The 27,478-nt window shown below is 47.6% G+C and overlaps 1 protein-coding gene across 1 annotated transcript; it reads right to left on the bottom strand.

Annotated features, from left to right (window-relative positions):
• Positions 1 to 9,723: 9,723 nt before the first annotated feature.
• On the bottom strand, positions 9,724 to 20,445 carry ESS2 (ess-2 splicing factor homolog). Its single transcript, XM_081174980.1, has 10 exons — positions 20,159 to 20,445; positions 17,651 to 17,819; positions 16,988 to 17,083; positions 16,497 to 16,666; positions 15,923 to 16,043; positions 15,352 to 15,485; positions 13,800 to 13,902; positions 12,785 to 12,894; positions 11,379 to 11,494; positions 9,724 to 10,870 (listed from the first exon to the last, which is right to left on the bottom strand). The coding sequence occupies exons 1-10, from the start codon at positions 20,309 to 20,311 to the stop codon at positions 10,585 to 10,587; spliced, it is 1,458 nt and encodes a 485-aa protein (XP_081031106.1). The 5' UTR covers positions 20,312 to 20,445; the 3' UTR covers positions 9,724 to 10,584.
• Between the last annotated feature and the right edge of the window lie 7,033 nt (positions 20,446 to 27,478).

The raw sequence follows: 27,478 nt of genomic DNA, 5'->3' as shown, positions 1-27,478 counted from the left end.
CTTATCTAATGTTCTGGCCGGCACTGCCTGGGCCGCTAACCAGACCCAGTCCCCCACCTGGATGTCTTCCCCAACTCTCCTGTGCCTGTCTGCCTGCATTTTGTAGGCGTGTTTTGCAAGTTCAAAGTGCCTTCGGAGTTGGTCGTGGACCTCCTGTAACTCTGCTGCCAAGTGCTCTGCTCCCCGTGGCTCCCCCTCCCCCTTCATCTCTAACCCCGGGAAGGTTCTGGGATGCCGCCCATTGTTGGCGAAGAACGGTGTCACCCCTGTAGACCCGTGCTTCGTGTTGTTGTAGGCAAACTCGGCCAGCGGTAGGTAGTCCACCCAGGTCGAGGGCTGTTGATTCGTGTAGCATCGCAGGTACTGCTGCATGATGGCGTTGACCCTCTCCGCTTGTCCGTTGGTCTGCGGGTGTCGTGCTGACGCTAAGTTGATCTTGACGTTCAGGATGCCCAGCAGCTTCTGCCAGAAGCTCGAGATGAATTGGCAACCCCGGTCGGACAGGATGGACCGTGGTAAGCCGTGCACTTTGAACACGTGGTCTATGAACAGCTTGGCTGTCTGTTCCGCTGTGGCCACCTTCGCGCAAGGAATGAAGTGCGCCATCTTGGTGAACAGGTCTACGACCACGAGTACCGCTGTTTTGCCTCGCGAGCTGGGCAGATCTGTGACAAAGTCCAGGGCCACTTTCTCCCACGGTTCGAGCGGCGTCTGTAGCGGTTCCAGCAGTCCCGCCGGCTTCCTGTGCACTGGCTTGGCCCTTTGGCATGTGTCAAACCTAGCGACGTAATCCGCGACTTCTCCCCTCATCTGGGGCCACCAAAAGTCTCTGGCTACTAATTCCGCCGTCTTGTCCTTGCCGAAGTGCCCAGCGCTGGGCGCGTCGTGTAACTGCTGCAGGACTTTCGCGCGGAGGTCGTCTCCCGGCACGTAGAGAGCCCCTTTGCGGGTGAGCAGTCCGTCGCGTATCTGGAACTCGTCGTCTTTCGCTGTGCCACTTCGCACCTCCTCCATCTTGGATTGTGCGAACGAATCCGTCTGCAACGCACGACGCACCGCGTCCAGGTCCACGTTGGCTGAAGCGCATGCCCACGCTTTCGGTGCGAAAATGTGTTTGGCCGCCACCGGTGCCGCTTCCTCGAGATACTGCGGTTTCCTGGATAGTGCATCCGCCATGACGTTGTTGTCTCCCGGGATGTATTCTATCCGGAAGTCGAAGTCCGCAAAGAACTCCGCCCAGCGGATGTGTCTCTGGTTCAGGAACCGCGCCGTGCGCCAGTACTCCAGGTTCTTATGGTCCGTGCGGACCTGCACAGTGTGTCTGGCTCCGATGAGGAAGTGCCGCCACGCCTTGAAGGCTGCATGAATGGCCAGCAACTCCCTGTCCCAGATGGTGTAGTTCTGTTCCGACTTGCTGAGTTTCCTGGAGTAGAATGCGCAGGGCCTCCAGTCCCCTTGCGGATCTTTCTGCAACAGGACCGCCCCCACCGCTCTGTCCGAGGCGTCCGTTTCAACCCTCATTGGTTTGCTGGGGTTCACGTGTAGCAGCTGTTCTTCGGACGCGAAGAGACGCTTGAGTTTCCGAAAAGACTGCTCCGCCTGGTCCGTCCAGGTGAACTTCTTCTTCTTGGAGCTGAGGGTGTCCGTGATGGCCGCCGTCTCCTTCGCGAACCCCTTGATGAACTTGCGATAAAAGTTGGCGAAGCCAACGAACTTCTGGACCTCCTTCCGATTGCGCGGGCTCTTCCAGTCCAACACCGAGCGGTCCTTGGTGCTGTCCATGGCGAGTCCCTTGTCGGACAGCTTGTAGCCCAGGAAATCCACCTCCGTCATGTCGAACTGGCACTTCTCCAGTTTGGCGTAAAGTCTGTGCTCCCGTAGTCTCTGCAGGACCTCCTTGACGTCTCCCTCGTGAGCCTCCTGCGATTCCGAGATCAGGATATCGTCTAGGAAGCATACACACTTCTTGTAGAGGAGGCCCACTAACACGTGGTGCATGAAGGCTTGGAAACAATGGGAGCCATTTTGCAGACCAAACGGCATAACTCGATATTCATAGGTGCCTAAAGGCGTAAACATGGCCGTCTTCCACTCATCGCCCTCCCGCATGCGTATAAGGTTGTACGCCCCTCGTAGATCCAACTTGGTGAAGATTCGTCCCTTCCGCACCGTCGCGAGCAGGTCGTCGATCTTGGGCATGGGGAAAGCTGTGGGCTTTGTCCTGGAATTGATGATTCTGTAATCAACTACGAGCCTGCGTTGGGGCGTGTCTTTCTTCTTCACGAAAAACACGGGACTGCCCCCCACTGCTTTGGATTCTTGGATGAATGCCCGCTTCAAGTTGTGATCTATGAACTCCCTGAGTTCTTGCAGTTCGTCTTCTGACATGGAATACAGTTTTCCAGTCGGCAGCATCGCCCCTGGCAGGAGGTCAATCTTGCAGTCGTAGGGCCTGTGTGGAGGCAACTTGTCCGCTTCCTTCTCGCAGAAGACCTCCAAAAACGCCTTGTACTTGTTGGGTACTGCTTGCACCATGCCTAGGTGTAGCTGTGGTTCATCCTCTTGCCCCTCCTCTTCCTGGCTGGTCCGGATGCAGTGTTCTGCGCAGTAGGAGGAGCAGAAGGTCAATTGCCGCTGGTACCATGCTAATGCCGGGCTGTGCCTGTCCAGCCAACTCATGCCCAACACTATGGGCGTGTCTGACAGGTGGGTGACGTTGAAGCTGATGACTTCGCGGTGATTTCCAATTTGCATTACCATAGGCGGTGTTTGCTGTACCACCTGTCCACCCAGTAGCTCCCTGCCATCGACCGTGACGACGTTTAGGGGCATCGTGGCTGGTAGGAGTGCTATGCGATGTAGCTTGATGAAGCCCACTCCTACAAAGTCTGCATTACTACCAGAGTCAATGGTAATAGGGACTTCCAGGGTGAGTCCATTGGGCAGCTGGAGAGATGCGGTGAGTTGCACCACTGGTTTGGGTGGGAGGGGGTCTGTGGGCTGCAAAATCTCTGGGGACTGCTTCACTGACTCGCCTGGCTGGGCCCCAGTGCCTCTGCCTCCAACCAGGCTTCGTCGTTTCCCTGTGGCTGTTCCTCCTGCTGAACTGCTCCCCTTACTGTTGCTGAGGCTGCAGTGTGCTTCTGGATCCTCTGGGGACACTCTTTGGCCATGTGCTGTGCACTGTCGCAGATATAGCACTTCCTGCTCCCTCTAGGAGCCTTCACCTTGACTGCTCCTGGTGTTTGGGCTCTGGTCGCTGTCTGAGTCCTGGCACCACCAATCTCCATCGGCTCTTCTCCCCCCCCCCCCAGTGGAGGCGTGGATTGCGCGCGCCCTGTCTCTCTGGGTAGGAAGGGAGTTGTTCTGGCTGTTGTGCGCGCCATACGTCCCTCCTCCCTGCTCCAAGGGTGTTATTCCAGGCGCACCCCTATCGTCAGCGCTCTCTGGACGACGTCTGTGGTACTGTTAGGTCTCTCCCCCCTCGCCAGCTCATCTTTCACGGCCCCGTTCAGTCCCTCCCAGAACAGATCCCTTACGGCAGTGGAGTCCTTCTCCCAGCCCAGCACATTTACTAACGCAAAAAAGCGGGAGTGATATTGTCTCACCGTGGCTTTGCCCTGCTTCAGCCCGTGCATTTCCCTCCTGGCCACATCCACATCTATCGTTGATTTAAAACAATCGCCCATAGCCTTGATAAATGCTTTTGAATCTTGGAGGGCGGGATCATTTTCGCGCCATAACGATTTAGCTTCCCCATGCAGATGAGTTATTATGAATCCCACTTTCTCCTCCTCATCTCTAAAGTCTTTCCGAAGCAAATTGAGCACGAAAACTATGTCTGCTCTGAAGTTAGGATACTGCTGCAGGTCCCCGTTGAAGTGGGCTACGATGCTGCCCCCCCCCCTCTTCCCGAGGCCAACTCCCTCCGGCTTGGGTCCTGGCAGCCCCTCTTTGCCCAAACGTTCCCACCTGGTTTGCAGATCCCGGCAGAGCGCTGCTGCTGCTGCTTCTCTCTTTCTAGATGCTTCTACTTCTGCGTAAAGCCGCGTGACTGCTTCTTGCATTTCTGTCACCTTCTCCTCTGTAGTCATCTTTGCCTATCTTCGTGAGCTCGCAAAAAAAAAATTTTTTTTTGAGACGGAGCTTACTGTCAGAGCTGCCCGAGGTCCCAGCTCACAAAGGACCAACGCCGGTTCGTTGTTATATACAAAAGTCTTTATTGAAGTTCAGTTTTACTTTCACAGCCGCAGCGCGCAGCTCTACGTCTGAAACTCTAGACCGCTGAAGCTCCGTCTGAATCTCCTCCCCCCAGACACCAGTTTAAGACTCTAGCCTTGCTCCACCTCTTCCTTTGCTCTTTCCTCCTCTGGGTCCGCCTGTCCGCTGGGGTCTCGCCCTTCCTAGACTCTTCTGACGCTGAGTCCCCTGATTCTTCCCCCTGCCTCCGGCGGGCTTTAGGACCTGGTTCCCAATCCGGGTTTTCTGCTGTCCCACGCGCCTGTACATTCGAACTTGGCGCGCGCGCCCAGCCGGCAACCTTCCTCCTGACCGTTACACTGCTCCTGTCACTGCTTCCCCCTTCGGGGAGGCTAGCTGGACCTGACCTTCCCTCCGTTCCCCCACTCTCCGATCGAGGCGTGGTCAGCCCTGACTCCTCTCCTCTCCCTGCTGGAGGAGACGCTGGCCCTGACACATGGGACTCTTCCCCCCCACTACGCTCTGGTGGGGAAGCTGGTCCTGATCTCCAGCTGCTGCTTTGGGAGTCCCCGCTGGCCCCCTGTTTCTGGTGTGTGCCCCCTGGGACCCCTCTGGCCCTGGCCATAGGCGCCTCCTTCTGGGAATCTTCTGAATCACTGGAGAAGCTCATGGAATCTCTCGGGTCACTGTCATACTCCCCTACGCTGCCCTCAGATCCTTCCCCTTCGCTCTCCATTTCCTCTCTCCCCTGTGCCTCTGTTCCTGAGCCCCTGATGAGAGATTAGTGGAGGAAGCAATCAGAAAAGCAGACTAAATGAAAAGAAAGTAAAGAGGTTTCTTTATAAGCACTTTTATATATACTTATATATATCGATACCTATAAAAGGACACAATATTATTAAATATTTTATACCTTGCTAAGTATTTTACTGTAATTGCCCACTGCCTATGAACCAAAGCGGGTGGTGTTTTTAATCACCTTGGAATTAAGCTGACGTGCCTTTGAAAATACAAGGTTTTACGCTCTCCAAGGCCTCACTAAAGAGAGGCAGGCAGTTGCAAAAAGACTCTCAAGGTTCTCTTGAAACCCACTCCAGCGCTTAGGCCCTACCTGCAGCCCTGTAACAGTTTATACTGTCATGGCTTCCCCCAAAGAATTCTGGGAACTGTGGATTGTTAAGGGTGCTGAGAGTTGTTAGGAGATCCAGATTCGCAGAACTACAATTCTCAAAGTGGTTTCACTGTCAGTCCATGAATAAATAAGTAAACAATGACAAATAATAATTGTAGCCCTGGGAGGGAAATAGGTTTCCTAACTCCCAGCGCCCTTAACAGACCACAGTTCCCAGAATTTTTAATATTTTTTTTGGTGGGGGAGTCATGGCAGTTCAAAGTGGGTGTGACATGGCTTTAAACATACAGTGCGTATGGGGGCTTTGTGAGCCTGTAAAAGGGCTTGCTTGACTCAGCCCAGACCAAACAAACAAAAGGACATATATATATGTACCGTATTTTTCGCTCTATAAGACGCACCAGACCACAAGACGCACCTAGTTTTTGGAGGAGGAAAACAAGAAAAAAATAATTCTGAATCTCAGAAGCCAGAATAACAAGAGGGATCGCTGCGCAGCGAAAGCAGTGATCCCTCTTGCTGTTCTGGCTTCTGGGATAGCTGTGCAGTCTGCATTTGCTCCATAAGATGCACACACATTTCCCCTTACTTTTTAGGAGGGAAAAGGTGAGTCTTATAGAGCAAAAAATATGGCAATTTGCCTGCATTTCTCCCTCTGCAAAATAAATAATGTTAGATGTCAATGGACAACTACAAATTGTAAGAAGCAATTGCTTCCTTAATACAGTGGTACCTTGGCTCTCAAACTTAATCCATTCCGGAAGTCCGTTCCAAAACCAAAGCGTTCCAAAACCAAGGCGCGATTTCCCATAGAAAGTAATGCAAAATGGATTAATCCATTCCAGACTTTTAAAAACAACCCCTAAAACAGCAATTTAACATGAATTTTACTATCTAACGAGACCATTGATCCATAAAATGAAAGCAATAAACAATGTACTGCAGTCACACAATCAATCAATCAGTAGCTGAACTGGGTTCCACACAGTCACAAAAACAACAAAAAAGAACCACAAAAATAAATCGCAAAATAAATAGCAAAAACAGACAGACCTCAGTGTAACACTCAAAACGAAAGTGTGGCACTCAAATCAGAAGCGTAACACTCAAAACAGAGCACATTCAGCTTCTGGAAAAAGTTCACAAACGAGAATACTTACTTCCGGGTTTGCAGTGTTTGGGTTCCAAGTTGTTCAAATACCAAGGCTTTTGAGAACCAAGTTACCACTGTACAAATTCTGGTAGAGCGCCTTACACACCAGAAAAAGACTGGAATAATCATTCGCTGCTAAGCTGCCTGAATTTCATTTGGTTATTTAGATGTAGGCTTGGAGCTTAATGCAAGGTCATGTAGGTTTGGAGAGATTCAAGCTCTCCTCTGCACCAAGCCAACTAAAGTGCCACTTTCCCCAAAGGATGCTGTGCCAAAGAGGTAGGCAATCTGGGGTCCTCCAGGTGTTGCCCAGCCACGACAATTATTCCTGATCATTGACCATGGTGGCTGCAGCTGATGGGGATGGGAGCCCAAAAACATGATCTAGACTGCAGTGTTCCCCAACCTCAGGCCTCCAGCTGTTTTTGGACTACAATTCCCATCATCCTTGACCACTGGTCTTGCTAGCGAGGGATGATGGGAGTTGTAGTCCAAAAACAGCTGGAGGCCCAAGGTTGGGGAACACTGATCTAGAGGACCACAGGTTCTGCATCTCTGCCCTAAAGCTCTGCAGCGAAGAGAGGAAGTCAGTTCACTAATTGATTGTTAGAACGGTTTAAGTTTGTGGTGTAGACGTGCCATAGGTTTACTTGGCACATTTGGGCCTATAGTTTTGTAGGAGAAAGAAGAGCTTTGCTTTCCCTCCTGTCTATAATACACAGTGTTTTTTGCAAACAGAACAAACCACCCTATACAACCCGGTTCCCCTCTCAGAGCTACAATTGAATGGTTCAATAGTCAATCCATTTTCACAGATAAGCTCTGGGAATTGTGAACACAGTAGTCTCCTAACAACTCTCAGCACCCTTAACAAACTTTAGGTCCCATAATTCTTTGGGGGGAAACTGTGACTATTTAAAGTGGTATCATAGTGCTTAAATGTTAAGGTGTGAATATAGCCATAGTAATATCTGCAACTGGACGGTGAAAACAGTGAAGTTTGCTTATTGTTTATGTCGGGTTTTTCCAAGCACAGAGACAACTTGGTGTTTTTTTAATTCTGACGTCGAGTAATAGTTGAGGAAGTTGATTTTGCAATGCCTTGCTTACTGAGACATACTTCCCCCACCACTGCAGTCTACATGAAGAAATACATGTGGAAAAATTGTACAGCGAAAATGCAAGAACAGTGTGCATTGGACTCAAGAAGTCCTGACCGACTAACATATTTTTTTACGTTTCCTGCAACAATTTTTATAGGCATTCCTCCAGTGAGAATAAGCCTATCAGCAAAGGATGGGGAAGATGCGGTCCTCTAAATACTAACGGACTCCAACACCCATCAACTGCAACCAGCAGGTCCAATGATCAAGGATGATGGGAGTTGGAGTCCAAGAACGTACAGAGGGCCACAGCTTCCCCCATCCATGCCATAGGCTGTTTGGCTCCTGGTGGCCCCCCAATATTTGTCTTTTGCTAAGATCCCCGCGACGGGGTGAGTTCCCGTTGCTCGGTCCCTGCTCCTGCCAACCTAGCAGTTTGAAAGCACGTCAAAAGTGCAAGCAGATAAATAGGTACCGCTCCGGCGGTAAGGTAAACGGTGTTTCCGTGCGCTGCTCTGGTTCGCCAGAAGCAGCTTAGTCATGCTGACCACATGACCCGGAAGCTGTACGCCGGCTCCCTCAGCCAATAAAGCGAGATGAGCGCCGCAACCCCAGAGTCGGCCACGACTGGACCTAATGGTCAGGGGTCCCTTTACCCTTTACCTTTAAGATAGTATTAAGAATCAACCTGGAAATGCTATATATTCTCAAGTCTCCCCTCTTCTGGTGCTGTCCAACAAAACAAAGTCAGTGACAGATCAGAGATACCTTGACCTTGCTATTACGATTTAATGTAAGGTAAAGGTAAAGGGACCCCTGACCATTAGGTCCAGTCGTGGCTGACTCTGGGGTTGCGGTGCTCATCTCGCTTTATTGGCCAAGGGAGCCGGTGTACAGCTTCCGGGTCGTGTGGCCAGCATGACTAAGCCGCTTCTGGCGAACCAGAGCAGCGCACGGAAACACCGTTTACCTTCCCGCCGGAGCCGTACCTATTTATCTACTTGCACTTTGACGTGCTTTCGAACTGCTAGGTGGGCAGGAGCAGGGACTGAGCAACGGTAGCTCAGCATTTAGGACATTTTAGTTTAGGGAAAAGGCAAGTTAAGAGGTGACAAGACCGAAGTTTATAAAACGATGCACGGCATGGAAAAAATGGATAAAGAAGTTTTTTTTCCTCCCTCTCTCATAGCACTAGAACTCATAAGACAAAGAAACTCAACAGTTAGAAAATTCACAACATATAAAAGGAAGTTTGTCACGCAGTGCATAGTTAAACTATGGAACTCGCTCCCACAAGAGGCAGTGATGGCCACCGACGGATGACTTTAGAATAGTAGACAAATTCATTGAGAGGGCTGTCAAGGGCTAATAGACACGATGGCTATGCTCTTCCTCCACAGTTGGAAGCAGAAATGCTTTAGAACAGTGTTTCCCAACCTTGGGCCTCCAGCTGTTTTCGAACTACAATTCCCATCACCCCTGACCACTGGTCTTGCTAGCTGAGGATTATGGGAGTTGTAGTCCAAAAACAGCTGGAGGCTCAAGGTTGGGAAATGCTGCTTTAGAATTCCAGTTGCTAAAAACCAGAAAAGTGTGAGCTCTTGTGTTCGGGTCCTGTTTGTAGGCTTCCCAAAGGCATCTGGGTGGCCCCTGTGAGAACAGGATGCTGACTAGGCAGACCATTGGCCTGATCCAGCTAGCCCTTCTTATGTTCTTCTGATATAGAGAAGTGGTGCAGTGAATTCCAAGCGCCACCCATCTCTGCACACCTGAAATCATGAACACACAATGACTTATTGGTTCCGAGACAGACTGACTAAATGGCTTTCTAAGACCAGAACTCCATTGCCTGCAAAGCCTTCCCTGTAGTAGAGGGATGGCCAACCTGGGGCGTTGCAGATGTTGTTAAGACTCCAACTCCCATCAGCCCCAGCCGGCATATCCAGTGGTCAAGGATGCTGGGGGCTGGGCATTCGAAGGCTACAGCAATAGCCGGACTCTGGCATACTTTGCCAATCCCAAAATTAATCAGGCTCCCACTTTGTGAGATGAAAGCACATTTCCCCGAAGATTCAATATATCAACACTTCCTAATACTGCTCCCAGTTTTAACTTGCAATATGTTTTACCTCTGCTGCTGTTGGCTTTTTTATTTAGGTTTTCTGTTCTTATTACTTTTACACACAGTTCTTCAGTTGTACACGTAGTTTTTTATTGATTATATACTATATGCTTTACCAAGTGTGTTGTATGCTGCTCTGGATACTGTTGGTAGAAGAGCAAAATATACAAAAATAAATTACTATTTTTAAAAATAAAGCCAACCTTTTCCAGCTTTGGGGGATATCACGCTTACACATCCCATAACCAAAGCCAGGCTTCCTGTAGGCATCCGAGAGCAAAGGCTCTGGCCCTCCCAAGCAGAAATACTAATTCTCCACATCTGCCAATTGCCACATGTCACTGAGAAGCAGCCTGAAAGTCATTCCCTGGATGAATAATGTAAAGCTGGAAAGTGGCTCTCATATATTCATCAGAATTTTTCCAACAGTGATGTTGATAGCTGCAGGCATACCCTCAATTCAGATCTGTGCCGAGTCTTTATCCATAGGCTTTCTTGTGTTCAATAAATAAAAACATATGCCTGTACAGACAGAATCAGAGGCACCCAAACGCAAACAAGGTCTTTTGTAAAACCGCCCAAAATGCTTTAGAAAGGCTCGTGTCACATACGTCATTTCAACTACAGTCTTTCTTGGCTCACGTAGCACAGAAGGCGACAAAGATCAAACCTGATGCCTGGCCAAAAAAGGCTTCTTCTACATGTGTTACTCCTTGCAGCTGACAAACGTGCAGCAGCAACACAGGTTTGGAGGGCAGACACAATCCTGAAAATCCGGCCAGCTCTTCTTGTCGCTATTGTGTCTATTTTGTCTGCTATATCCGCATACTCTGCTATGCGGGGCCCGGCAGAGGAGAAAGAGTGATGCCGTTCCTCAGAAAAAATCCGAGGCTTTGCGTCTTTTAGGCAGCTGCAGCAGATTGTCCGTGATTGAGGTGGGGTCCTGAGTCCCTGGTGTTTGAGACGCAGTCCTGGAAGTTGGGGTGACAGTGGGTGTCTGCGGCCCACCTGCCGGGGTCTTGTAGCCAGGTGTGCTCAGGTGTGCAGGGGACGGGGTGTAGCTGGCTCGGAGGGCTTTGTCTGTGAATTTGCTGGCAGTCCTGTTTACTAAGCGTTGCATGGCTGGTGACATCGCTGGGTTTAGTCCTTTGGGAGTAAGGCTAGAAGAAGAAGAAAAAGAAACACATGGGTTTTTAAAATAAAACCAATAATAATTTTAGATAAGAGACGACTTGCATTGGTTGGTTGTGACTAGGTAAGGCTCTATCTGCAATATCCATGTAAAAGTATCATGGCACCGCTTTAAACAGTCATGGCTTCTTCCAGAGGCTGCTGAGAGTTGTTAGGAGACCCCCTATTCCCCACACAGAACTACAATTCACACAGTACCCAGAAAAGAGGATTGTTTACCTCCCAGACATAGCCCTGGCTACCGAAAAGGTACCTGAAGAACAGATGAAGCAGAGCATTCAATATCTACCACTAAGCTAAGACATCCAATTTCTTTGCTTCTAAAAATCAACATCCAAAATTCAGGTCAGCCATTCTGGCACTCTAAAAATGCCAAGTCTTCCTGTTTCTCTCTCCCCCTCCCCCAGTGTGTTTTTCCTCTTGAATGCTGCAGTTAGATTTTTGGAAAAGAGGCCCCTGATTTTAGCAAGGTCTCACCTGGCGAGGTTCTCCGTGACTCTTCTTAAAGCTTCCTGCTTTTTTGCTCGGTTCTTAGCAGCTGCCTCGTTGGCCATCTTAAGCCCTAGCCTCTCTCTGCGACCAGGCTCCAGGATCTGGGAAAAGACCAGGGGTTACCGGTGCTACATGAAAAACTCATCTTTCCAGACATAGGTTCATTGCTCACTTGTGCTTTTGCTATGAAAGCAATGTAGCCAGAGGTGGGGGACCTATGGATGTCATTGGATTCCACCTCCCATCCCTGCATTGAACATTTCCAGGGCAAACACAGAAGCTCTACACCTTGTGCTCCAAACTCTTCAACAGTGCTACTCAAACTAGGGAAGTAAGAGACCTTAGAGTCTAGGACTGGGGTAGGGGAACCTGTGGCTCTCTAGATGTTGCCTGACTACAACTCCCATCATCCTCAACTACTGAGTTATGCTGTTTAGGACTTATGGGAGTTGGAGTCCACCATCCAGAGGGCATCATGTCAGCTACCCATGGGCTAGAGTAATGGATTGGTTCAGAGAGACCCGGGTTATAATTCCAGGTATGAGAGAAAGCTCACTGTTTGATCTGAGGTTGGTCACCATCTCTCAGCCTGACCTACCTCCCAGGCAACTGGACAAGTACGTGGTGGTGAGAGAACTTAATATGTCACCCTGAAGCGGAAACAGAAAGCTGCACACACAACCCTTCTCGCTTAACTGCAAAAATACCCAAGAGTGTAAAACCGAAACACTCTCTATCTGAGCCACCTTCTTAGAGTTGCTTCGCTTTTGCAAGAAGTATACTGGTGGGTTTTTTTACAGAAAAGACACATCAAGGGCAAAGATGAAACACTGATCTCTAAACTTGGATGTGCTGGATGGATGTGCTGAATAGCTTTAATAATAACTGCCGTCCATCAATGCCTTCCCACTGCATGCAATTTTGACTGCTAGGAGACACGCATTTCTTCTTCACCTTTTTGCCCATTTATCACAGCAAATGCCGGTGTACTGCAAAGGCAGCAGAAGAGCTCTAAAGCCTTTGGGCCCAGATGACTCTGCAGTGGGTGATGGGGTTGAACCAGGGAAAAGAAACACCAGGCATCAAGATTCCCTTACCTTCACCATAGGAAGGAGGTGAAAGGAGAAGACACGCAAGTTAATTCCCCGCTGCCTTTGTCACTTGGTTCCCGCTGGCTACTGGTGCACACACAGAGCAAGTCAGCTCGGGGCTTTAATATGCCCGAGGCTAGAACAGATGTTTCTGATGCCCAAGTGGCAATTGCTGTACCTGGCATGCTATTTCAGCCAACACCCCCCCCCCCCGCCGGAAGCCACAACCTCATTTGTGCAGCCAGGCTCCACCCAGTTTGCACAGCAGACAATGTTCTGAGAACCTCGCCCTTTAAATACCTTGAAGGCTGGTCCAGGTGTCCTGTCTACATACGGTGTGTCTGAGCCTTCTAACCTCAAAGGGGTGCTTTCAATCTCACCCCACGTCATAAGAGGGGAGTCGTTCACACCTATGAATAGAGTTTCACAAGTTAAGTCTAATGAGACGGACTGATGGCAGGCTCTTTGCTTAAATATTGCCAGTTATAGCTTGAACTGCAGTCGTGGTGGCCTTCAATTAAATCCACAAGAACTACCTGGGGGGGGGGGGAATCGTGGTTCCCCAATTGCTATGCAGCCTGACCCTAGCTAAGCGGGTCAGTAATAAATTCTAAACCACAGAGCCTAGGGCTTGCCGATCAGAAGGTCGGCAGTTCGAATCCCTGCGATGTGGTGAGCTCCCGTTGTTCGGTCCCAGCTCCTGCCCACCTAGCAGTTCGAAAGCACGTCAAAGTGCAAGTAGATAAATAGGTACTGCTGCAGTGGGAAGGTAAACAGCATTTCCATGCGCTGCTCTGGTTCGCCAGAAGCGGCTTAGTCATGCTGGCCACGTGACCCGGAAGCTCTCTGCAGACAAACGCTGGCTCCCTTGGCCTATAGAGTGAGATGAGCGCCGCAACCCCAGAGTTGTCCACGACTGGACCTAATGGTCAGGAGTCCCTTTACCTTTTAATAAAGAGTTAAAGGGACAGGCACCCTCTCCCCTCCATACCTTAGCGGACTGCCCACAAACACTCTCTCCACTATGTGCTAAGTATTACTAGCCAATGCCAGGAATCACAATGTAATTATTTACTCCATGAGCCATCCCCTTGCTTCAGCCTGTTAGAAAGCTATGCTTTATTCCCCATAACCCTGCAGAATTAGCTCCTGTGGCTTAAACTGCCCTTTCCCAATGAACAAGGTTTTGTGGACTCGGGGGGCTAAGCATTCAGTCACATTTGCTAATAAAGTATCAGTTTTGCCTTGTCTAACTGCAAGTTAATTTATTTTTCTACAACACAATTCTCGGTATTCCCCGCCCGCCTCTTCTTACCGGGAGCTGGGGAGGGCGTGGCCACAAATCCATATCCATTGACCTTTGGCGATTCCTGGGGAATGAGCTCCTTCCCATCAGGACCTACTTTACCCTGCTTGTACTAGATTTCGCAAAGAAAAAAAAGAAAAGTTTGGTAACAATTGCTTACACAGATTCAAAAAGCTTGCTTAACATTTTATAATCTTTTTAAAAATTATTTCAAATATTTCTACCACTTAATCCTGCACCATCTAGTACATAGGCTCTCACTCTTTAACTCTTCTAAGGCATCAAGCTCCCACCTTCAACAACAAAAATCTGCTTTTTTCTCTTAAACTGATACTTGATCAATTGATTATTTTATAATGTTTGGCCATATACTTCACTGGTCATATTTGCACCTGATGCTAAACCAAGATTTAGCACAATGCCCATAAGCAGGGAAGATCCACAACAATCCTTCGGATCACACACTCCCCCTCTCGATGGCTGGCAGAGGGACTTCAAAAGCTTTTACTCATAAGTTTTACTTAAACCTAGCTTTTTCTGTCATCCAGACAAGGAATTGTGGTTTAATGTTTCTGAGCCAGATTTGAGGTTCTTGTATTCATTTACAAGGCCCTTTAGCAACTTAGTCCAGGATATCTTAAGAACAGACTGATCCTTTTTATCCCTGTCTAATCACTAAAATCCTTGGGGGAGTCTCAGCTGGAGGTCCCCTGTGGCTGAACTGCTGGGCTCATAAGCCTTGAAACTCCCTCCAAACTGAATTAGACAGGTGCCCTCCTTGCTGAACTTAAGATGCACAACAGAGGCTTTCTTATTCAAGCAGGCATTAAAAGGTAATGTTTGCATTTCTGATTGGTTTTACGATTTTTATTGATTTACTCTCTGCATGGTTAATTTTTATGTACATCGCTGACAAAGGCCAACAATTGAGCAGTATAGAAATGCACTAAAAATACAACAGTTGTAATCAAGTTACCTTCAACATCCACATCTGAAGCTGGCTTGTTTTGCAACTGATCATGATCCCCTGTCTGGGTGTTATGGCAAGCCGTGATTAATATGGGAGGAGTAAAAGCTTCCAAAGTCATCCTCCCAGCTGAACAAGGAGCAAAGGTGTTTGCATCCACGGCTTGCTGTGGTTCCCTCCTGTTCATTCACCACAGTTTTGTGCAAAATGCAAATGCAACCACTGACGGTCAATATAAACAGACGAGAGCAAATAATAATAATAATAATAATTTATTATTTATACCCCGCCCATCTGGCTGGGCTTCCCCAACCACTCTGGGCGGCTTCCAACCAAATATTAAAATACAGTAATGCAAAGTCTTCTGCAAGAGGCTCTCTCCACTGGAACTCACCAGCCTTCTCTTTCCTATTTAAAATTGCATTTAATCAGTTGAAGGACTTTAAAGATGCTCTGCTGTAAGGGTAGAATTTTCCCTCAGCTGCATGTATGGGGGGGTGGAATATATAATTTTAAATGTATCCACCTGTAAGTAGAGGAAACACACCGATTTCAAATAAAGAGGATGTGGGAAAGTTAAATCAGCTCTCTAACCTGAGCATTGAGGGCTGCTGCCTGTTGGAGCTGGGATTTGCTCAAGGCTTGGCTGAACGGATCTTTCAGGAAACGGGTGTTTCTGTGGACAACTTCCCGTGGCTTTTTAAACACACTCTCCTCTTCAGGAACACCTGGAAAAGGCAGAACATTAGCATCAGACTGAAGGCAGCAAACAAAAGTCTTGCCATTTGCAATTTTAAAAGAAAAATGTACTCCCGTAAGTTAAGAATGAAAACTCAAATAGAAGAACAGAGGATGAGTTTTCTCACAATTACACTTCCATGCTCATCTCTCAATGGTGCAGGGAATGAATCAGTATCCCCCCCTCTTTACCCCATAATATTAGAACTCAGAAGGAGCACCTCAAAGGCAGCAATGACCAATTAGGCCCAACAAAATTATTAATTCTGAAAAGGTACTGAAAGATGAGAAGACACACAGGGAAGAAGCTGCAGAGAATCCTGTCCGGCGTGTGTGTGTGTGTGCACAGACAAACACACCCTTACAGCTATCGGTCCATTTGGCTGTCTCCATTTGCTGGAGACTCTTGCGACATCACTGAGCTCACCTGGTGGGTAATACATGAGGGAATTCTTAGCCTTGTACTCCCATGTCTCCACCCCAGCTTTCCCATTCGCCAGGGCCTGCTGCTCTTCTGCTGACGGAAGTGCCAGCTGCTCCTGGTGCCGCTGAAACAGATTTGACAAAGATCTTCAGTGATGGGCACAAACAGTAGTACGTAAGAGTAAAAAGGTGCGAATTAAGTGGGCCTCCAATTTACTTGGGGAGTATATAATTATTATCTTACTTTTCAGTGTGGAGAATGTACGCCTTACTTTATTACTTTGTGTAACGTTTGGTGTCGGAGCAGGGCTCAACCCCTTTTCCCCCCACTAGAAGTCAAGACTGTGTGTATGGCACAGTTCATCTACAGGCCCCAAGCACTTGACCATGACCAGATTGCTTGGCTAGAGTGAGTTTGCTGCATATGCTTCAGGACCATAGGTGATCATTTCACAAGAGACCGCAATCTAAAAGTCTTAAGGGAGGGCTGTGTTGGTGGTCCTCTCTTACCAAGGGAAGATCAGTCTCCTACATGGAGCTATTTAAATAATGGAGATACACAAAGCTCTTTCCCGCACCTGGGCAAATTCCTCTTCTGCGTCGTAGAGCCATGAATGCCTGGCTCTCTCCTTCTCTTCTGCCACGTCCATGATCTGCTCAAAGGAAGCGTTATCCTCGCTGGTGTGTTTTGCCAAGAAGCTGTCCAGGCTGGGCAGAGCATCTTTGCTCTCTTCTTCCTCCGTTTCACCTGTAGGAAAGGGGGGGGGGCAAACACAGATAAGACTTTGAAGTCCTGCCTCAGTCCTTCAAAGGATGGATTTCCCCATGCCTTTAAACAAGGCACCAATGAGGATACCAGAAGCTACAACACAATACAACAAGAGATGACAGGGACTGCATCCGAGATCTTTTTGCGTGTAAACCATGTGCTCTTATATCACCATACTGCAGCCCCTCCCAATTTTTAATACTAGGGATACCAGGAGGAATTGTTTCACATCCTTCTCAGCCCTGAAACCAAACAGCAACATATAGAACAACCCAAACAAGCAAAATGAGAATTTCTTACCTTCCTCTGTAGTTTTTACTGGGAGCTTGGGTTTATTCAATGTGGAGGGGTCACCGGGATGAACCTCGGGCGTTTCAAATGTGGCTGGAGTAACATCTGTTCAAAAGCGTTTTTGAAAAAGCAATGATTTAGGAATGTATGGTTCCAAGAGCCAGCATAGACAAGGCTCTAGTTCAAATATCCACTGAGCCACAAAGTACAGTGTGTGTACTTGATTAACACAACCCCCATCCGCCTAATTACCTCACAGGATAAAAGGGGGATATCATATATCACATGTAGGGAACCTTTGGCCCACCAGATGTTGCTGAACTACAAATCCCATCACCCCTGGCCACACTTGCTGATGGGAGCTGTAGATCAGCAACACTTCTAGGGCCAAAGGTTCCATAAATGCTGCCTCTAACTCTTTCGAGAAACAGAAAAGACTGAAATGAAAAGCAAACAAAAACAAAAACAAAAAAAACACCAAGCAAAAAAAACCAAAGAGTATTCTGGCCTCGTCAGCAGCATTATATGCAGGTTTCGGCGATGCATATAAAATTGCTCTACTGGGTATTCTTTGCAAATCATAAAGACACCCCCAAAATGACAAAGGAACATGTTCAAAACTCTATGATAAACATCAACACCAATAATCCAAGGATCCAAATAAATTCTTACATGGTGCAGGGGTGTCTTTGGAAGTTCTCCCCAAGGAAGAGCCAAATTTGATGGCTATCTGCCTCATTTTCTCCAAATCACCACTTTCTTCAGCATCTAGATAGTCCTTCTGAGCACGCAATTTCTCAACGTCAGGGAAAAAATCCCTTTGGATGATTTTCTCCAGGCTCTGCAAAATGCCAAATTAACAATGTTTCAGGGTAGGAGGAAAATAAAAAAAATGAAAGGAACATGTAATATAATTTTGTGGTCTGCGTGACAGGATCCTCAGAAATTTAGCTTAAGTAAAGCGGCTTGCTGGCCCAGGCCTGTCAAACCTTCAACCCATGTGGCATGACACCTTAGCAATGTATTCCATCTTACAAGGTACCTGAGAAACCACCCCGAGACCTGCAGGTATAGGGCGTCATATAAATTAAATAAATAAATAAATGCCTTGTTTTGCACCCAAGAAACAAAGATTTTGATCCAAAACTCAGCTGGCCTAAATTAATATAACCGCCATCACCAGTGGAGATAGAAAGCAGCCATCATGACGAGCAGACTTACGACTTCATAAGGTCTGTCTGTTGGCATCACCCACATTTACTTATTTATCTTCTAAAGAAATATGTGCAGGATATTGCTTCTCAAGCAAGCCAACACCTGAATGTCCAAATCCAATGTCTATCAGTTGTTCTGCAGTGCTGCCTTCCTTACCGCCCTTCTAGTGTATGTATTTATTTTATTTTATTGATTTTCAATACATTAAACATCCCCGCCAAGGACCTGCCCAACCCACCCGCTTTCCCACGCCACTGTGTTGTTGCGAAAACAAAAAACCCACAGGGATCTTCAGTTAACAGGTGGGATATAAATACAGTAAGCATAATAACAACAATCCTGTGATGTAGGCTTGGCATTATATAATGCATACACACAGAGAAAGAGAGAGAGAGAAGGCCTGCAACTTACACAGCGGTTACGTTCCGGGCATCTCTCCAATGGTCAAAACCACACAGAGTCAAAACACATGGAGTGGCAATAGGAGGTGGGACTGCGAGTCCCCCGCCCCCTCCGGACGTCCAGCCACCTTTCTAATTTTCCTGCCAAGCATGTAGAGCTGGATGTGCACAAGTTCAACGTGCACAAGTTGTGGGCTTACTGGGACTTGCCTTCCAGCGAATTCCATGCCCGAGGAGGGATTCAAATCCATGACTGTCTGGTCCTAGTTTTACTCATAACCTCTGTTATTGTTTTTCCCCCAGGGTCAAATCTTATTTATTCATTTGGTCATCATTGTTTATTATCATTATTTTTTAGTTTTATTTATAGTTTTCGAGTTTATACATTTCACCAACTTCACAATCATTTTAACATTTCCTTAAGTTTATGCTGAATATCTTCTACATATCTATATTAACTTAATTTGCTCATTTATTCATCAACTTTAAATATATACTCTTATGAAACAGCAGGTTATTACAATAATCCTGCCAATGTTCTTATCTGTTTATGATTTGTCTGTGAATATTCAACAAACCATTTCCATTCTTTTATAAAAAGTCTGTTATTGTTACCATCAACATCAGGCCCAAGTGACTTACACTGAGCAAATACAGTGGTACCTTGAGTTAAGTACCGTATTATTCGCTCTATAACACACACCAAACCATAACACGCACGTAGTTTTTAGAGGAGGAAAATCCGTAGGCATGCCACCCGTAGGCATTCCCTCCATAACACGCACAGACATTTCACCTTACTTTCTAGGAGGAAAAAAGTGAGTGTTATGGTGCAAAAAATACGGTACTTAATTTGTTCTGGAGATCTGTTCTTAACCTGGAACTGTTCTTAACCTGAAGCACCACTTTAACTAATGGGGCTCCTGCTGCTGCCACGCTGATGGAGCACAATTTCTGTTCTCATCCTGAAGCAAAGTTCTTACCCCAAGGTACTATTTCTGGGTTAGCGGAGTCTGTAACCGGAAGCGTATGTAACCCGAGGTACCATTGTATACTAATAAACACATTAAACATTTAATAATAATAATTATAGTTACTTATTGAATTTATATACTGCCCTACATCCAGGGGTCTCAGGGCAGATCACAGAATAAAATCAAGATATAAAACCACATAATACAAATAAAAACAACCCAATAGTCCACCCTATCATAAATAAATAAACAATAATACCCCGCACAGCACCACACTGTCTCTCCAAACACCCAAGACAAGGAAAGGCCCTGCCAGACCCCCGCTCCCACTGGACCCCCCCTTACCCCGCCAGACCCCCTACTCCGCCAGATACACCCCCACCAGACCCCTCCACTCCCACTGAACCCTCCACCCCGCCAGACCCCCCACCCCGCCAGACCCCCCCCCACTTCCACCGGACCCCCCACCCCGCCAGACCCCCTCCCACTGAACCCTCCACCCCGCCAGACCCCCCACCCCACCAGACCCCCCCCCACTTCCATCGGACCCTCCACCCCGTCAGGCCCCCGCTCCCATTCCCCTCGCTCGCCTGGATGTAGCTCTCCTCGTCCAGGACCCTCTTGCTGCTCTTGGGGGCCTCCTGGGCCGCCTCCTTCACCACAGCCACGGCGCCCGCCTCGGCCGGGACTGGCACCAGCGCTCTGGCCGAGGCGGCGGCGGCGGCGGGGCCCGGCTCGCCCATCTCTCCCGCCAGGCCCAGAAAATCCCAGCAACGGCACCTCGGTCGCCCTTAGCAACGCGCCCAGGGGTCCTTCGGCCTTACGCAGAGGCCCGGACGGGGCGACGCACCTCCGCTTCCGGCAACAGCGACACAGACGCCCGGAAGCGGCGCGGCTAGATCCCCCCCCTTTGGGGGATGGTCGTGGGGAATCGCAAAGGCCTTCGGGATTTGTAGTCTCTGCGAGGGGGAAATTGCCTAGTCAGGAAACCACGCCTCGCTCCATCCGTCGCCATAGAGGCGTAAGCGGTAGATGTTACCAAACAGCTCCAGCTTCCGTGTCTGTTTGGAAGCCGAGGTGCGGCTCGGTTTGGTTCGACTGGTCTGAATTGCAGGGTTGGCATAGTAGCGCTTCCATTGGCGCTACTTGGGGTCCAATTGGGATCGAATGTGGCCCTCCAAGTGTAGCCCTCTAAAATCTCCCCAGGCCACACCCCTCACCCTGATTGATTGATTGATTGATTGATTCTATTTCTCTGCTGCTTTTTATTCCAATAAATCCCAAAGCGGAGTTTGCGCTAATAACTAATAATAATAATAGTTTCATAATAACTGCCCCTCATTTATATAAATGCCTACCATTATTATGTGGGAATGGGGAGCGGTACTTTGGTTTTAACGACTTTGATTATGTAACACAGCTGCAGAATGACAATAATGTTGCTATTAATTAATGCATATTTTTTTTTGCATTGTACATTGTCATCACTTCCCCATCCCCATGAAGCAAAAGAAAAATATTTAATAATAAATAAAAATCAAAAATAATGGAATTACACTGCACTAAACACAATGCCTGATCACCTCATCTGTCTCCTGAGAAATCTCTATGTGGGACAAGAAGCTACACTTAGAACTGATATGGAACAACTGATTGGTTCAAAATTGGGAAAGGAGTACAACAAGGCTGTATATTGTCGCCCTGCTTATTTAACTTATATGCAGAATTCATCATGTGAAAGGCTGGGCTGGATGAATCCCTAGCCGGAATTAAGATTGCTGGAAGAAATATCAACAATCTCATCCTTATTGCAAAGTTCTGGAAGACACCAGATTTACCCACACTGGAGGACTGGCAGACGCAGCTGATGGACTACATGGAGTTGGCAGAAATGACTGGCAGAATCCGAGATCTGAGCGAAGAAACAATGGAGGAAGACTGGAAAAAATTTAAGGACTATTTGCAAAAATACTATAAGTTGTTTGAATGTTAAGATTTGCACGATTAAGAAACGTCACGCTTCTGCAAATTATCTAAGTAAATGATAAAGTAAGTAATGATGAAAAAAAACGAGACAAATTAGAAACAAAATATTATGTTTATTAAAAGTTTTGAAAACAAACTACAAACTTCTGAAATTGGTAACATAATAAACTCAAAGGTACAATAAGATGTGAAACAAGATAATAAATTGCTGAACTGGTTAGAATAATGAAAGCAATGTTGAGAGGATGCGAGGAGGTCCAAAAGAAAGTGAACTTGATGATATTCAACTTTTGTCTTCTTTTTTCTATTTTTCTTCATACATAAAAAAAAAAATGTTTCTTGTATGTTGCTATGTAAATTAATCTGCTAACCTATGGAAAGAAACGCAATAAAAAATTTTATAAAAAAAAAAAGAAATATCAACAATCTCAGATATGCAGATGACACAACCTTGATGGCAGAAAGTGAGGAGGAATTAAAGAACCTTTTATTGAGGGTGAAAGAGGAGAGCGCAAAATATGGTCTAAAGCTCAACATCAAAAAAACGAAGATCATGGCCACTGGGCCCATCACCTCCTGGCAAATAGAAGGGGAAGAAATGGAGGCAGTGAGAGATTTTACTTTCTTGGGCTCCATGATCACTGCAGATGGTGACAGCAGCCACGAAATTAAAAGACGCCTGCTTCTTGGGAGAAAAGCAATGACAAACCTAGACAGCATCTTAAAAAGTAGAGACATCACCTTGCTGACAAAGGTCCGCATAGTTAAAGTTATGGTTTTCCCAGCAGTGATGTATGGAAGTGAGAGCTGGACCATAAAGAAGGCTGACTGTTGAAGAATTGATGCTTTTGAATTATGGTGCTGGAGGAGACTCTTGAGAGTCCCATGGACTGCAAGAAGATCAAACCTATCCATTCTGAAGGAAATCAGTCTTGAGTGCTCACTGGAAGGACAGATCCTGAAGCTGAGGCTCCAATACTTTGGCCACCTCATGAGAAGAGAAGACTCCCTGGAAAAGACCCTGATGTTGGGAAAGATGGAGGGCACAAGAAGAAGGGGACGAGAGAGGACGAGATGGTTGGACAGTGTTCTCGAAGCTACAAACATGAGTCTGACCAAACTGAAATGATACCAGGCAGGGTAACTGACAATAGTTTATTCATTAGATGCAGACACTGAAACTACTAGGAAATGTGCTGCAGGAGATGAGACTGCAAGGGGCCACAAACATTCCAGCGGAAATCCATAGATGTCCTGAGTCAAGTAGCTGTTGCATTCTTTTCGCAAAGCTGTTCCTGTTGGGGGGGGGGAGAGAGAAGACAGATTAGCCAGCAATTATTACGGGCACACGCGCTAAACCCTGTCTGTGGTGCCTACCCCTTTACCCCAAATGATGAGACGAGACCAGAAAAAGACAATGGGGAGGTTTCCCACTTTGACCTTGCAGAGAAATAATTGACGTCAATTTGCTCAGGACTTTTTTTCTGTGGGGTTTTCAGACGTGGTTTATATATTTATGTACGTGTTTGCTTGTTACATTTATGAACATTTATTACATATCAAAGACCTTAAAATTCTTATCACACCTAACCCAAGTGCCAGACAGGTAGCCATCAAGATCACAAAGAGCTGCAGCAGCCCAGGAATGGATTCTGACTCCGGAGAACAAAAAGGATAGTGAGCAACTTAACCAGTTGGGTCAGGAAGTGTAAATAGATTTATCGGGTGTCAGGTGATGGGTAAAAGGCAGGAAGGATAGCTACCTGATACCCAGGCTCTGCCCATTTACCTCCCCTTCTGATGATGTAGAAATGATGTAGTGATGATGAAAGGTGGGAGGGCGTTCCACAGGGAGAGTGCCACTACCGAGAAGGCCTTCTGCCTGGTTCCTTACTTTACAAGTCGTTCTTAATCTAATCCGAAGCCTATTTGATACTTCCAAGTGATTTCTAATTATCTTATGTTACAATATTTGGCTAAATATTCTTTGAATTTCTTCCAGTCTTCTTGATATTCCTCTTCCTTCTGGTCACGGATTCTTCCAGTCAGGTCAGCCAGCTCCAAAAAGTCCAACACCTTCATCTGCCACTCTTCTATTGTTGGTCCTGCTATAGCAGTTTTGCTTACAAATAAGGTCAGGCTTCTTAGCCACTTTGCTTTAGGTTTTGCCTTGGTCTTGCCTGTTTTCTTAAAACCCTCTGACCGCAGGGAATCCTTTCACCTAGCGGGCTCACGGAATCCCCTAAGGACTGGAGAGCAGCCGGTGAGCATTTCTGGTTCTTTTCAACTGAATGGTATAGTTTTTCTAAAAGATGCAGGGATTTATGATATGTAAAAGGAACCATGGAAAAAGAAGAAGGGAAGTCATTGATATCTTAAGGATGTAAGATGAGTGTTTTAATTGTAAAACAGAAAACTTAACAAATAGCCTCTTGTGCTCACAGCAGCCACCAAGCACATAAGCACTTTGCCATCTTGTGGGGAAACAAAACATACAGAAGCAAAACATAGCCATCGTGACAATAATAATAATAATGTGAAGGCCTGGGATTCCAAGTCTGAGAGTGAACCGGAGGAATCCCAGCCGGCACAGGAGTCCCCGCCTCCAGGGCCGGCTGAACTGGGGCAAGGCCTAGATGCTGAGGAGCCTGCACCTGTGCCAGATCCTCAGGGGCAGGCACCAGGTGAGACCATTCTGGCCCCAGAGGTGCTGGAGGACTCAGTGGCTACAGGTGAGCCTCCCCCGGGGCCCAGTAACCCTTTGGCCTCTCCTGAACTGCAGAGGCTTAGGGCAGAGAGGCGAAGGGAACTGGTCTCTCCCAGGAGGAGTGCTCGCCTTAAGGCCAGGAGAGGCGGGGCTCCTGGGGGCCGGGACCGCCCCCGGCCTTAGAAGAAGATAAAGGTCAGGCAGCCCGGTCCCAGGTTGCGGGAGCAACGTCGTTGTGGAGTACCTGCTTTACCCAGACCTAGATCTGCACTCCCAGTGTGCCTGTTCCTCGCTCGGCTTCCTGCTCCTGACTCTCCGGTGTTCCTGTTCCCCGCCTGGCTCCCTGCTTCTGTTCTACCAGCGTTCCTGCTCCCCCGCCCGGCTCCCTGTTTCGGACCTCGCGTCTCATCTAGTGATCGTCTACCCTGCTAGAGACTCTGGACTGAACCTCGGCTACGGTATTAGTACCTTCCCCCCCGGGACCAGCACAAATAATAATAATAATAATAATAATAATAATAATAATAATAATAATAATAATTTATTATTTATACCCCGCCCATCTGGCTGGGCCTCCCCAGCCACTCTGGGCGGCTTCCATAAAAACCAAAAATACAATAAAATATCACACGTTAAAAACTTCCCTGAACAGGGCTGCCTTAATGACAAGTTGTCATTGGTAGCCTTCTTCCTGGGAGCCAGTTCTACAGTTTAACTGTCCTGCTTAATGTGCTTCTTTTATGCGTGTGATGGCCTGGGATTCGGACTCAGAGGCTGAACCTGAGGAATCCCAGCCTGCACAGGATTCCCCACCTCCAGAACCAACTGAGCCGGGGCTGGGGCCTGAGCCCGAAGGGTCCTCACCTGTGCTGGATCCTCGGGTGCAGGCACCAGCTGAGTCTGCTCTGGCCCCTGAGGTGATGGAGGACCCATTGCCTGCAGGTGCTCCACTCTCAGCCCCGTCAGGGGAAGCTGAGGTTGCCTCTGTGTCCAGTAACCCTCCGGCCTCTCCTGGGCTGCAGAGGCTCAGGGCAGAGAGGCGGAGGGAACTAAGTTCCTGCAGGAGGAGTGCTCACCTCCAGGCCAGGAGAGGCGAGTCACCTGAGGATCGTGGCCGCCCTATTCCTCGGGGCAGATAAAAGCCAGCCGGCCCCAGTCCCAAGTTGCGGGAGCAACATTGTTGGTATCCAGTTCCTGCCTGCACCCTTTCCTGCTCTTGACCTCAACCGACTCCCTGCCTTGGACCCAGCTTCAGCTTTGACAGACTGCCTCCATACTGCACCCTCGACCACGGACTGGACTTGGACCTTGCCTCTTGATTAACCCCCGGGACCAGCACAATGCGTCTTGAATTCTTCTTCTGTCTGCCTGAAAATTCAAGTGTATTTTTACACTTGTTTCTTATAATAGATGTATTTTATAAAGAGTTTAGTGTAGTATAGGCACGATTGCAGATAGCATCCTCTTTATAAAATTTGTTTCTGTATTTTTCCACGAGTGTTCATATTCTTTACATCTTCGCTTCAAGAACTGCATTGTTCGATTTGGAGAAGTGCCGATTTCAAAGGAGAGCAGCGTTTTGATTCATGCATTGATTTGGGACATGCAAATTTGGGATCCTCTCATGAAAATGCAAACCAAAATAAATTATCCCCCCGCCCCCGCCCCCACCCCCACGTCTCTACACGACATGGAAAGAAAGACAAGGAAGCCGAAGTTAGATATTTTAATGTTTGTGTTCATGTGGATCATGTTTCTAAATGTGTGCTAACAGTAAAGATATTTAAGATGTCTCATGCAGCCACATTTTAAAGATTTGAACTGCAGACTGAAACATTTACTTTGCAAAGCTTTCTAAGTGGTAAATTCTAGTCTAGGCAATTTTGGTTGCTGGCAAATGAGCTAATTTGACACTTGGCGAAGAACCTAGCCATCCTGGGCAGTCACTACTGATAGCCTCATCCTGCCTGAATTTCAAAGCTTCCTCTTTCAAAGCCATCCCTGCCTCCTGTGGGAGTGAGAGTAACTATGTGCTGCATGAACTATGTGCCGATTCATATATGTCCTGAGTCTTCCAACATCCAGCTTCATGGGATCTCCACGACTTCTGCATGTGCTGCTAAATACAGCAGTTATTTCCAAGGATCTCAGAACAAAAGGAATGAAGAGGTGGAAGGGGAACCGAAACAGTTTTATTAACAAATAAACAGCAGGCATACAAAGCATAACATAAAACATACCCGACAGGGGCTACCCAATCTCCCCTTCAGCTGCCTGGAGCCCCAGGTAGAGCAGCAGGAGAAAGACCCTGACCGTCGGTCTCCCAGCATCAGGTCCTTTGACCTGGGCAGAAGCTCACTGGGCCCCTCCCACTTATGGCTTTTATAGCCTGCCTTGACCCCTGACCATTAGGTCCAGTTGTGACTGATTCTGGGGTTGCGGCGCTCATCTCGCTTTATTGGCCAAGGGAGCCGCCGTACAGCTTTCAGGTCATGTGGCCAGCATGAATAAGCCGCTTCTGGCGAACCAGAGCAGCGCACAGAAACTCCGTTTACCTTCCCGCCGGAGTGGTACCTATTTATCTACTTGCACTTTGACGTGCTTTTGAGCTGCTAGGTTGGCAGGAGCTGGGATTGAACAACGGGAGCTCACCCCGTCGCGGGGATTCAAACCGCTGACCTTCTGATCAGCAAGTCCTAGGCTCTGTGGTTTAACCCACAGCGTCACCCGCATCCTGAACCTGGCATTATTCATGATTAATACAGAGTGGCTGAGAGTCTCCCACTACCTGCAGCCAGCATCCAGCCAGCACTTGCAACACAGAAGAACCCAATAAACTCCTGACAGGTGTGTGAAACACAAGAATCCAGCAGACCTCCAACTGGGGATGTTAAAGGGAAAGGGACATGCCATCTAACTCCTTGAAATACAATTGTCTTCCACATTTCCCCTACACTGCATCATGGGAGAGGAAAGGATATCCGCTTTCTCCAAGCAAAGCAGAATTGTATAAACTTCTATCACCTCTTGAAGGTTTATATAATGGCCGTATATTATGTGCAGCTTTTCTCTAAACTGAAAAGTCCCAAATGCTGTAACTTATCCCCATAGGGAAGTAGTTCCAACCCCTAGATGGTTTTTGGTTGCCCTTTTCTGAACCTTTTCTACCACTGCAGTAACCTTTTTTAAATGTGGCAACCAAATGGCATGCAGTATT

Source organism: Podarcis bocagei, assembly GCF_964188305.1.
Source record: "Podarcis bocagei genome assembly, chromosome: 16".
Lineage (NCBI taxonomy): Eukaryota > Metazoa > Chordata > Lepidosauria > Squamata > Lacertidae > Podarcis > Podarcis bocagei.
Note: the sequence above shows the minus strand (reverse complement) of the source record. Positions and strands in the feature narration are given on the sequence as shown.

Coding starts and splice junctions, on each gene's coding strand:
- ESS2 (XM_081174980.1), bottom strand. CDS start 20,311: ATGGGCGAGCCGGGCCCCGCCGCCGCCGCCGCCTCGGCCAGAGCGCTG. Junction 15,486..15,922: donor CCTCATGTATTACCCACCAG/GTGAGCTCAGTG, acceptor TGCCTTTTCCAG/GTGTTCCTGAAGAGGAGAGT. Junction 10,871..11,378: donor GTCACGGAGAACCTCGCCAG/GTGAGACCTTGC, acceptor TTCTTCTTCTAG/CCTTACTCCCAAAGGACTAA.